We start from the raw sequence: 12,883 nt of genomic DNA on the forward strand, positions 1-12,883 counted from the left end.
CAGGAAGCAAAAAGACCGCGGCCACTGCTTCCATAGCCTCTGTGTCTGCATCTCACTGCTGCTATTGTTTCTGCTGGTTCTGGGTTTTCTGCCTCTGTGTCATAGTTCAGTCAGCCATCTGAGGGAGCTGGTATTATGTGTGCATACTTAATATGCTCAAGCAAATGCATACACATGTTCTTCTCAGCTTACCCCCAAACTGATTTCAAGTTGAAAATCTTTAGTCAAAAATACACTTAAGTACATCTAGCCTACCAAACACATAGCTTAACTTAGCGTACTTTAGATATGCATAGAATACTTTACATTTAACAAACGGTTAGACATCTAACACAAAACCTAAATTGCAATAAAGTTGAATATCTCATGTAATTTGTTAAATATTATACTGTCAGTGAAAAACAGAATGGTTGCATTGGGTACTGTGGTGGTTGAATGAGAAAGGCCCCCATAGGATCATATGTTTGATACTTGGTTCCAGTTGGTAGAAGTGTTTGGGAAGGATTCAGAGGTATGATCCTGTTGAAAGAGTTGCGTCATTGGGGGATGGCTTTGAGTGTTTCTTTGCCTCCTGATTGTATCTTAAGATAGTAACTCTCAGATACATTTCCAGGGCCATACTTGCTTGCCTGCTGCTACATTCCTCTCCATGATGGTTATGGACTCTAACTCTCTGAAACTATAAACTCCAAATAAATTCTTTCTTGTATAACTTTGGCCATGATGTTTCATCGTAGTAATAGAAAAGTAACCAAGACAGGTACCTTTTACACCATTGTAAAGTTGAAAAATCTTAAGTCAAACCACAATAAATCACAGATTGTCTGTATACATATATGTGCAAAACTTCAAGTTGTAAAGAATTGCATAAGTTAAAACCGGGACTTAGATGTGGAATATCAGATTTAGAAAGAACTTTAAAGGCTACAGGTACAATCCCCCTCTTCTGTCTAGTGACTTAAAATCTTCACCAAAAGACTGTCTTGCTTCTGCTTTTGAATACTCTATAATGGCAAATTCATCCTTTTCTTTGCAGTGAGATTATTTTATTTTTGGATGCTTTTGACTGCCAAAATTTCTAAATAATGTGCTCACACCTTCTTACCTGTTACTTCCACTCTGTAGTTGGCAGTTTCTCCCCCTGGAGTAATATTGAACAAGAGCAAACCTCACTGTTCCTCTACATAAGAGGCCTTCAGATATTTACAAATGAGTTGTCTCTTTCTCTCAATTCTTTTCCTCCTAACCTTCCATAGTTTCTCACCCTGGGCTGAAGAGATGGCTCAGTGGTTAAGAGCAGAGACTGCTTTTCCATAGGACCTAGATTCTATTCCCAGCACCTACATGGTGGCTCGTAACCATCTGTAACTCCAGTTTCAAAGGATCCAATACCATCTTCTGGCCTCTGCAGGTACCATGCACCCATATAGTACATGATCACACATGTGGGCAAAGAATCTATACATATGTAATTAAAAAAGCTTTCTGTCCTTGTCAATTTGAAATGAGATTATGTGGGTGTAGCACTTCAGAGTTACAGGTAAAGTACCTAGCTGTTGTATTCTGACACAAAGCAGAGCACACAGGACTATCATCTCCTTTATTCCAAGTACTAATGAGCCTGAGCATGGTGATAACTCTAAATCTTAGATACTTTAGAAGAATGCACATTTGAAGCTAGCTTAGATTGCATTTTGAGACTTCATCTCAACAAACTGAAAGTCAAACACTAGCCAGGTTTGTGATGATGATGGTGAAATACTGCTTATTTCATGACATCTACATCTGTCTCCCTGGAAGTATGACATGGTAATAATAGAACCATTGTATCTGTTCAAGAAGCATAAGACAGAATTCTAAAGAGCATTAGCTTCTCCTTTGTTGTGGCTCACACTTATGGAAGCTGTTAGAAAAAGTAAGTTTTATATATGTTGAAGTTATTTGGGCCCCTTGATAGAAAAAAAGGGGATTAGGTCCTCTCAGCATTTCCATGAACTAGCTCCCTTTGCTTGTTGAAGAAAGTGTTGATGCTCTTTGGGATTCTTCTCTTTGTATGCACACACAGAGATGCATGGTTTGTTATAAAGCAAGTGAGAGAGATCTGCTTTCTCTTTTTTGCTCACATCTGCTATGTAGAGGAAACAGGATTGGCTGATTTGCTGTCCTTCTGGAGCATCATCCCAGAGGAATATTAATCTAACTCTAGTCTTCAAATGAAGTATATAAATTAAGAGGTTTTGGAGACAGAGAATCAACTGAGAGGCACTAAGAATATCAACTAATGGGAGTAGCTCATCAGTTGTGCATCCCACACTAGTTCCCCAGCAGTTTCAAACAGGTGTTGTATTACCAGCTCTTATATTTTGAGCTCTGTATATACTGGCATAGAATTATGTTTTATCCAAAACCAAAGGAGTTGTCTTTTTTTAAGTGGGTCTTCAGACATGTGTTTGATGCATCTTTGTTTCCAGGTTCATTTTCTAAGGGAACATCCCTTCTTTACTAATCCTTTGTATCACTTCTTTCCTTACCTCTTTACATTTGTGTGTATATTCAAACCTATTATTTTATATTTTTCAAGCTTTATAAACATTTGAAACATGGTACCTATGAGCATTTAATCTAGTTTTGCCTTTAAAAGAATTCACTATACCCATCTTATTCAGTATCCAGATTGAGATAATAAGCATGTTAGATGCATTAAAGGGTTTCCTTCCATCATCTTTGTTGGGGTAGGACAGCACGGAGATAGGAAGTACTATATATAGTTAAACATGGCTGGAGGGATGTTGGACATATGGCTCAGTGATCAAGAGCACTCGCTTCCCCCCCCCCACCACAGTAGACTTGATTTTGGCCCCTAGTACCTATATCAGGTATTTCACAACCACCTATAACTCTAGCTCCAGAGGATCCATTATCTTCTTCTGACTTCCACAGGTACCCATGCACATGTTCATAAACTACACACATGCACGCACGCACGCATGCACACACACACACACACACAATATCAATAAAAATAAAAAACAGGACTGGAGAGATGGTTCAGTGGTTAATACCATATACTAATTATTTTTGGAAAGGGCCCAAGTTTTTTTTAATTAATTTTTATTTAAATTAAAACAATCTTATTTTATATACCAATCTCAGTTCCCTCCTCTTCCCCATCCTCCCATTCCCCCCACATCTCACCATTCCACCCCTCAACCACTCCTCAGGGAGCACATTCCCCATGGAGGGATACTCTCTTAGCCTAGTGGCAGGAGGGAGGGCCTATTCTCTATCTAAATGACTTGACAGATTTTGATGATTCCTACTGGAAGGCACCACCCTCCATGTGGAGTGGGGGGGGTTAAATGGGAGGGAGGTTGAGGAGCATGAGAGGGAGAGGGAACTGGGATTGATATGTAAAATAAGAAAAAATAATAAACATATAAAAATATCAAAGTCTTTATATTCTATATTCTATATATCTGCAATGTCCAATACAGTGGACACTAACCCCTATCACTGTGATTTCATTTTACAGTAATTACCCCCTTACAAAACCAATCTCTAAATACATTCAAATTATAGGGCTAGGGTTTCAAATATGGATGGTTGAGTTAGTTCATAATAAATATAATGGGTTTTTGTGACTTTTAGATTTCTTTTTTACTTTATTTGGTTAATTGGAAACTTTATAGGAACAAATATTTTTATAGGGACAAATATAAAAATTATTTGTATTTATTATTGTACTTGTACTTACAATACGGTACTTTCCAACTCTGAGATACTCTAGTAGCAAAAGTATGTATTGAAATGCATTGTTTTTCTTAATAGTGCAGCCCAATATTAGTGCTTAAAGGTCTCACCATAGGATTTTAACTGTCTTCTCTCCACACCCTTTCTTTACAGATGGAGAAATTAATATACAAAGAAACTGACTTGTCAGAGGTCAAAGCAAGGTGTAGGTGCATAGAGGAATAAGTCCCAAGCCTCTTCTCTCCTTGCTTAGTTTTTTTGTCCATTGACTATGCAGCCTAGTGGTAAGTATTCATTTATTTGTCCTAGCAGTAAGTAGAATTAAGGAGACCAAACAAAGAGTGAATTTAAGGAATCTGCCTACCTCTGCCCTCCCAAGTGTTCTTTGGTTCTTAATGAAAGAGAATTCCAAGGTTTACTAGGATTTAATGGTTTATCTAGTTACTTCCCTTGTCCAACCCATAGATTCCTTCTCAGCTTGGAAGGTTTTCCCTCTCTTTGGTAATAAGTGCTCACCCAGCTTTTCTGCTTGTTCATTTTAGGTTACAAATAAATACAGGGAAAGTCTCATGATCTAAAAGTTTCTGACCTGTACTCCTTGCAATGAATATTCTTTAAGATGCCTCAAACCACTTAAGCTGGCTTTTGGGAACCGATTCCCCATACTAGGTTGTCTCACCCAGCCTTGATACAAAGGGAGGAGCTTGGTATTACCTCAACTTGATATGCCATGCTTTTGTTGATGCCCATGGTAGGCCTGCCCCTTTCTAAACAGAAACAGAGGAATGGGTGGTGGGGGTGGCTAAGGAAGGATGGTGAAGAGGGGAGGGAAGGAGAGAAGAGCAGGGAGGGGAAACTGCAGTCTGGATATAAAATAAATGAAAAAATTAATTAATTAAAAAAGATGCCTCAAATAAGAGTCTGGGGAGATGGCTTAGCAGTTAAGAGCACTTGCTGCTCTTCCAAAGGACTGCAATTTGAATCCCAAACCTATGTTGTGTGACTCATAGCCACATGTAACTCCAGATCCAGGGGATCTGATGCCCTCTTTTGACCTTTGTAGGCAGCCTCATACACATGTATACAGAACACACACACACACACACACACACACACACACACATATTCATGTAATCCTGCATGCACAGGCAAACACATGTGTATAAATAAATAGTAAAATCTTTAAGAAAAGATGCCTCTAATTAAAAAAAAAAGGTTTCTTTCTTTTTTTTTTTTTTTTTAATTCCTGGTGAATATAGCAAGGGTCTTTGTCTGCTTTATTCAGGAATAAATCTCAATATTTATTTACAGTAGTGACTGATAAATAGTAGCTGGTAAATATTTGTTAATAACCCTACATAAACAATGTTACAGGTGTTGTTTCTATTTTTCTTACTCTTTGAAAGTTTCATACATGTATATAATTAATTTTAATTATTTTTATCCCACTTACCCTTATTCCCCCTTCAGCTGAATCATTTCTTCTTCCCAAGGAGTATCCCTCCTACTTTCATGTCTTTCATGCTAGCATGAGTGTAAGCAAAGGGTTATTTACTGCAATATGGGCAACTTTCCTCTGAAGAAAATGACACTCCCTCACCAGCAGCCATTACATCGCCAGTAGTTCCTTAGATAAAGGGTGGGGCCTCATTTCTCTATCCATGTTGACTGGCCCAATCTTGGCTGATCTTGTGCAGGTATCCATGGCTGCTATGGGTTCTTCAGTTCACTGGCTATGTTGTATTCTTAAGACTTTTAATTACAGCACACTTCCTCATCCTCTGGCTCTTATATTCTTTCTACCCTCTCTTCCAAAATGTGTGTGATTTTCATTTATTGATATAATTTAATGTCAATTTGTGAGATGTATATTTTTCCTTTTGTTTAGGTATTGTGTTTATATAGCTCATTTAAAAATGTATTGTATAATGTAGTACAGATTATAGATAATTACCTATAATAGTCAAAGCTTAGAATTAAGTTAGCTAGGTTTTCAAGATACACAGAGATGTATTTGAGATAGATAGACATTCTTCAAACCTTTCAAAGACTTACAGAATAAGGCATTTAAAATAGTTTAGGGTTTTTCTTGACAGTGAGACATAAATGCTCCTGGCAACACCACCTGCATCAAAAAGGAAGATGGACATTAAAGAAACTCGTTATGGAGTTTGCCTCCAATATAACAAGACTAGCCATGTGGACAAGATACTGCTCTTGTCTGGACTGTTTGACTTTATGCTGTATAAACTGGACATGCAGGACCCACAGAAAAGTGACTGCTGATTCAAAATGGACATTGCTACAGAGTTCCTGCTTCATGAAAGAGTCTACAGGACACAGAGAAAAGTGATTGACAAACTGCCAATATGAAAAGACAGTTTAAAGTTTCCTGCTTTGCTAAAGAGTCTGCCAGACACACTATGGCCTATGGACTAAAGATGGAAGATTACAAAAGAACTTCGGGTGGCCAGGCAGTGAGATGTCTCAGTCATTTCTAGAGTTTATATATTATCCTTCTGTGGTCTTTAAAGGAGTTAAAGACAGATAGTTATGGTATAGACTTTAGACACACAAAGATAGAATAGATGATAGAATATTTTCTTAAATCTTGCTAAATGTTAATGGACTAAATTTTGTTAACTGTGATTCTTATTTGATAACTGTTGTGTTATATATTTTACTATGTTAAGGTTAAAACCCTTCTTTTTATTTAGACAGAAAAGAGGAGATGATGGGAGATGCCATTATGTATATATGTTTCTCATACTGGTTAATAATAAAGCACTGCTGGCCAATAGGAAAGGAAGATAGGAGGGACTAGGAGACAAGGAGGAAATAGGAAGTAGTAAGGAGGAGTCAGGATGGAGAGCCTGGAAAGGACAGAACCGCCATTCCTCCACTCTCGGTAAGACCACGTGGAAAAACATAGAAATGGGTTAATAATTAAGACAGAGCTAGCCGATAAGAAAGTAGCACCTGGCCAATAGCATTGTATCAAATACATAGTCTCTGTGCATTATTTGGGGCTGGCGGCATGGCGGCAGGACAAGACCAGGCGGTGGGCAGAAAAACCCATACTCCTTACAGTATAGTAGATGTTAGTTTAATCTGAAATGAAATTAATAATACAGACCTCTAAGCATTCCTTCATCGAGATATGCCCCCTATCTCCTTCCCAAGCAAGTTGACAGTCTCATAACTCATGAATTGGGGATTGAATTCACCATAAGTAGGGCATTCTGTGAGGCAGATGTTAGTTTAATCTGAAATGAAATTATTAATACAGCCCTCTAAGCATTCCTTCATCGAGACATGCCCCCTATCTCCTTCCCAAGCAAGTTGACAGTCTCATAACTCATGAATTGGGGATTGAATTCACCATAAGTAGGGCATTCTGTGAGGCAGGCTTTGAAAGGACATGGACCACTAGCCCATCTGAGTGTTTTCATGTACTGACTACTGTGCTAGGTTCCACAGAACACTTCCTATGATCCTGTGTAGGTTGTTTTCTGAAAAGGGTGTTGGGGAAAGGTTGTTTCCTCTGGCTGGCTGGCTTGGGTTCTGGTTCTCAGTCTGGATCTTCTCTCTGGAACTCCTGTGCTGCTCCTGTTAACAGTTCCCTGGCAGACAGTTAATACTGATCTGCTGGTAGCTTTGGGAGCCTGCTTACTGCAGGTACAGTCAAGGCTCACAGAGCACATGGATCCATTAGTAGACATTTGCTGGTGTGTATAGAAAACACTGGTCAGTGAGGGAGTTTGCAGAAACATCTTAGAGCAATAACCTAGGAACCCTAGTTATTATTCTGTCTACTATATTCTATTCAACTGCTCATGCAGATACAGCTTCTAATCTATCATCTTACCTGGAAGCTCTCAATTTGAACGTTTTCATTATTATAGGAAGCTCAGTTTGTTTTCTCCTTTTTTTTTTTTTAAATATCATTCTTCTTACGTCTTACGTCCCGACCACACTCCTCCACTCCACCTTACCCCTGTCACTCCTGTTTCCCTTCAGAAAAGGATAGACCTTCCAGGGATATTAACCAAGCATGGCATATCAGGTTGCAATAAGACTGAGCACCCTCCCCATATTAAGGCTGGATGAGGCAGCCCAGTAGGAGGTAAAGGGTTCATCCCAAAAGCAGACAAGAGAGTCAAGAGATGGCCTCTGTTAGGAGTAACCACAAGAAGACCAAGCTAGACAACTATAACATATTTATAGAATATGTTAGGTAAATTCAAATTGTCTCACTTAGGTCAGACCCATGCAGGCTTCCTGATTGTTGGTTCAGTCTCTATGAGTCCCTATGAGCCCTGGTTAGTTGGTTCTGTGGATTTTCTTGTGTCCTTGATACCTCTGGCTCCTACAATCCTTTCTTCCCCTCTCCCACAAGACTCCCCAAGCTCCATCTGATTTTTGGATGTGGGTCTCTACCTCTGTTCCTCTGTTCCCATCAGTTGCTGGATGAGGCCTCTCTGATGATGACTATGTTAGGTACCTGTCTACCAGCATAGCAGAGTATCATTAGGAATCATTTCATTGGCTTTTCCCCTGCTAGTTGTGTTTGGTTCTATCCTAGGTCTCAGGTCTATCTAGCCTCTGGTTCCTGGCCCTCCAGCAGTGCTGGGATAATCTCCCTCTCATCGCATAGGTCTCAAGCTGGACCAGTCATTGGTTGTCCACACCCACAATTTCTGTTCCACCTTTATCACAGCACATCTTGTAGGCTGGACGAATTTTAGGTCAAAGGGTTTTGTAGCTGGGTTGGTGTCACAGTCCCTCCACTGGAAAACTTGACTGTTTATAGGAGACGGCCAATTAAGGCTCTTTATCTCCCCTTACTAGGAGTTTTAGCTAGGGTCACCCTTGTAGATTCCTGAGTGTTTTCATTGCACTAGGTTCTGCCTCACCCTCAAAATGCCCCCCAGTTCTAGTTGTCTCTTCCAGTACTCTCTCCATTTTCCCCCAACCTGATCCCTCCTATTTCCATCTCCAGCCACCCCCAGTCCATGCATCCCCAATGAGCCCTCCTTGTTACTTATCCTTTCTCTGGGTTTATGAACCCAGACTATAGCATGACTGTCCTTTACTTTACAGCTACTATTCACTTGTAAGTAAGCACATACCATGTTTGGTTTTCCGGGTCTGGGTTATGATGAATTTTTCTAGTTCTTTCCATTTGCCTAAAAAATTTCATGATGTTATTTTTTTTTAATAGCTGAGTACTCCATTGTATAAATGTACCACATTTTCTTTATTCATTTTTTAGTTGATAGACATCTAGATTGTTTCCAGTTTCTGGCTATTACAAATAAAGCTGCTATGAACATAATTGAACAAATGTCTTTGTGGTAGGATGGAGGCGTACTTTAAGTATATGCCCAGGAGTGAGGTTAAGGTAAATCAATTCCCAATTTTCTGAGGAACCACCATATTGATTTCCAAAGTAACTATACAACTTTGCACTCCTACCAGCAATGGAGAAGTATTCTCCTTGCTCCACATCCTCTCCATCATGAGCTGTTACTTGTGTTTTTAATCTTAGCCATTCTGACAGATTTATGATGGAATCTCAAAGTCGTTTTGATTTTAATTTCCCTGATGACTGAAGATGTTAAGTGGTTAAGTGTTTTTCAGCCATTTGAGATTCCTCTGTTGAGAATTCTGTTTAGATATGTACTCCATTTTCTAATTGGATTATTTGGTTTGCTGCTGTCTAGTTCCTTGAGTTATTGGTATTATGTTATTGGGGTTATTGATGTTCTGTTCAGGAAGTTGTCTCCTGTGCAGTTGTGTTCAAGGCTATTCCCCGCTTTATATATTTTAGAAATTAGCACTCAGTCAGATGTGGAGTTGGTGAAAATCTTTTTCAATTCTGTAGGCTGCCATTTTGTTATATTGACAGTTTCTTTTGCCTTATAGAAGCTTTTCAGTTTCATGATGTCCCAGTTATTGTCAGTTTTAGTGTCTGTGTTATTGGTGTTCTGTTCAGAAAGTTGTCTTCTGTGCCAGTGTGTTCAAGGCTACTCCACTTTCTCATCTGTCACATTCAGTGTATCTAGTTTTATCTTTGATCCACTTGGACTTGAGTTTTGTGCATGGTGATAGATATGGATCAATTTGCATTCTTCTACATGCAGATATCCAGTTAGACCAGTACCATTTGTTGAAGATGTTTTATTTTTTCCATTCTATAATTCTGACTTCTTTATAAGTCAGGTGCCCATAGGTGTGTAGATCTTCTGGGTCTTCAACTTGATTCCATTGATCAACCCATTTTTATGCCAATATCATGTAGCTTTAATTACTGTAGTTCTGTAGTAGAGTTTGAAGTCAAGAATGATGATGATACCTCTGGAAGTTATTTTATTGTACAGGATTCTTTTGGGTACCTGATTTTTCTTTCCATGTTGAGTATTGTTCTTTCAAAGTCTTAAAGAATTGTGTTGGAATCTTGATGGAGATTGCATTGAATCTATAGATTGCTTTTGGTAAGATGACCATTTTTACCATATTATTACTAGTGCCAAGAGCATGGGATATCTATCCATTCCCTGATATCTTCTTCAGTTTCTTAAACACTTGAAGTTCTTGTCATACAAGTATTTCATTTGCTTGGTTAGAGTTACCCCAAAATGTTTTATTTTACTTGTGGTTATTGTGAAGGATGTTATATCCCTAATTCTCAGCCCACCTGTTTGTTATTTGTATATAGGAAGGCTACTGATTTTTTTTTTTTTAGTTAATGTTATATTCAGCTACTTCACTGAAGGTGTTTATCAGCTGTAGGAGTTCCCTGGCAAAATTTTTGGATGCTTATGTATACTATAATAAAATCTGCAAATAATGACACTTTGACTTCTTCCTTTCCAATTTGTATCCCTTTGATCTCCTTTAGTTGTCTCATTGCTTTAGCTAGCACTCCAATTACTATATTGAATAGACAAGGAGAGATATGTCCTGTTCCAGATTTTAGTGGAATGGCTGCTGGGGAACCCCAGCTGTGGCCTGGTCCCAGAGATGAGATAAGCAGAAAGGGAATGGGCTGGGATTTGGTATGGGTGATAGGGGAGGATGGGAGAGTGAGGGAACTGGGATTGGCATGTAAAAGAAAAAAACCTTGTTTCAAATTTATATTAAAAAAAAAAAAAGGAGTTGGTAAGGAAGGGTTAAGTCAGGCCATTTGGTTTGTCAGGGAGAATCTTGCAGCCTGACTGACTGGCAGTCTGAATATTTATTTACACAAAATTCAGTATTCAAGGATAGATCTATGTTGTTCCAAAACATAGATTATATAATTTCTGTTCTTGGACACGTGTTCAACCTCCTTTTGCATATCTTTTAGTCATCATTGATAAACCATGATAAAACAATCATTTTTAACTCATCAACCCCATAACCCAACTTTTGGACAGCTCTTATGGTTTTAAGGACAGTAGACAGAAAATGTCCAAGCCAGCCTAGGCAGATTGCCATGTCCTGAGCAATGTATTATTAACTCTTAATGGTCAAAGTGCCCAAGAAAAATCCTCAGGCCAAAGCTGCTACAGTTATTATCCAGTTTATGGCACAATAAAAGATATTTTTATATCTTTATAGAATTTGTTTATATGTGTAATCCTGGCATTCTTTTGTTCCTTGATCTTATGACACTGTAGTGACTCTTCACAGACTAACTTTTCTAAGAAAGGGAGGTCCTGACACCTCATTCTTTTATCATCTTTCCACACCATTCATTGTTCATCAGTGTAAGTCTCTGTGTAGGGAAGAGGTAAGTTCAGCTCATCTTAACTTTGTTTTTTTATATGACATGTAATCGCCTGAGTGTATAGTGGGAAGAGGCTTGTAATCTGATCTGCGGCCAACTCCACTAGCCTACCAAATCTTGTTGACCTTTTAAAGTTTACTTTGTTTTGATTGTCTTGTTCCTGAGTAAGTGCAGGGGCAGATGTTTTAAGAATATCGAGAGTCTTATAGAGGAACCTTTGGCTTTTTTATATGCATCACAATCTCCAATGCATAAGGAAGTCAAGTAGATAAGGGTATCTCCCTGAAAGCAGGAGGGGTAGTATGCTCAAGACTTTCCTGGGGAAGCTGAGAAGCAGTACTCCTGGGAAGAGGCATAAATGATTCATAAGAAATTTCCCATCAATCCAAGTTGTACAAATATTAAATGCTCCCCAAGTGTGCAACATGCAAAGATAAAAACCAAAAGTGGCATGGTGGCCATAATGAGGCTCAGCTTTGCTGGATCTTTGTCAAGCAGCTGTACTGGCTTTATGACTTTTGCCGTTCCCATCAGATATGGCAGTGCCAAATTGCTATGAATTTCTCTCCATTTAATTTGATGTTGGCTATCAGCTTGCTGTAAATTGCCTTTATTATGTTTAGTTATGTCCCTTGTATACATGATCAATCCAAGATTTTGTCAAGGGCTTTTTTTTTTTTTTTTTTTTTTTTTTTTTTTTAGCATCTAATGAGATGATTCTTTTTTTTCTTTCCATTTGTTTATATAGTGGATTACATTGAGTTGTGTTTTTTTTTTTTTTTTTTTTTTTTTTATTGAACCATCCTTGCATCTCTGGAATGAAGCCTATTTGATCATAGTGGATGATCTTTTGATGTGTTCTTGGATTTTGTTTGAGAGTGTCAATGTTCATGAGGGATATTGATCTGTAATTCTCTCTCTCTCTTTGTTGAGTCTTTGAGTAATTTGGGTATCAGGGTGACTGTGGCCTCATAAAATGAATTTATTAGTGTTCCTTCTGTTTCTGTTTTATAGAATAATTTGAGGAGTATTGATTTTAGCTTTTCTTTAAAAGTCTGGTAGAATTCTGCACTGAAAACTTCTGGGCCTGGGCTTTTAATTTTATTTATTTATTGATTGATTGATTGAGAAACCTTTAATGACTGCTTTTATTTCCTTAAGGAGTTTTAGGTCTGTTTAAATTATTTATCTGATTTTTATTCAGCTTTGGTTAACTTTGATTTAACTTTGGTATCTATCAAGAAAATTGTCCATTTCTTTTAGGTTTTCCAATTTTGTAGAATACAGATTTTTAAAGTATGACCTAATGATTCTTTGGATTTCCTCAGTGTCTGTTATGTCTCCCTTTTTGTTTCTGAT

At 38.2% G+C, this 12,883-nt stretch overlaps 1 protein-coding gene across 8 annotated transcripts in view; it reads left to right on the forward strand.

Annotated features, from left to right (window-relative positions):
• Positions 1–12,883, forward strand: part of Scmh1 (Scm polycomb group protein homolog 1) — a 118,645-nt gene that overhangs the window by 27,083 nt on the left and 78,679 nt on the right. For 7 of the 8 annotated variants that reach the window (XM_051188671.1, XM_051188672.1, XM_051188662.1 and 4 more), the window contains exon 2: positions 3,904–4,034. The exons of the other annotated variant lie outside the window; for it this stretch is intronic. Coding sequence is in view for 1 of the 7 variants with exons in the window: in XM_051188672.1 (XP_051044629.1) it covers positions 4,022–4,034 (13 nt within the window). In the remaining 6 variants the exon portion in view is untranslated. The remainder of the gene's footprint in view (positions 1–3,903; positions 4,035–12,883) is intronic. 8 annotated transcript variants of the gene reach the window in all.

The sequence above is a fragment of the Phodopus roborovskii genome, unplaced genomic scaffold, assembly GCF_943737965.1.
Source record: "Phodopus roborovskii unplaced genomic scaffold, PHOROB, whole genome shotgun sequence".
Lineage (NCBI taxonomy): Eukaryota > Metazoa > Chordata > Mammalia > Rodentia > Cricetidae > Phodopus > Phodopus roborovskii.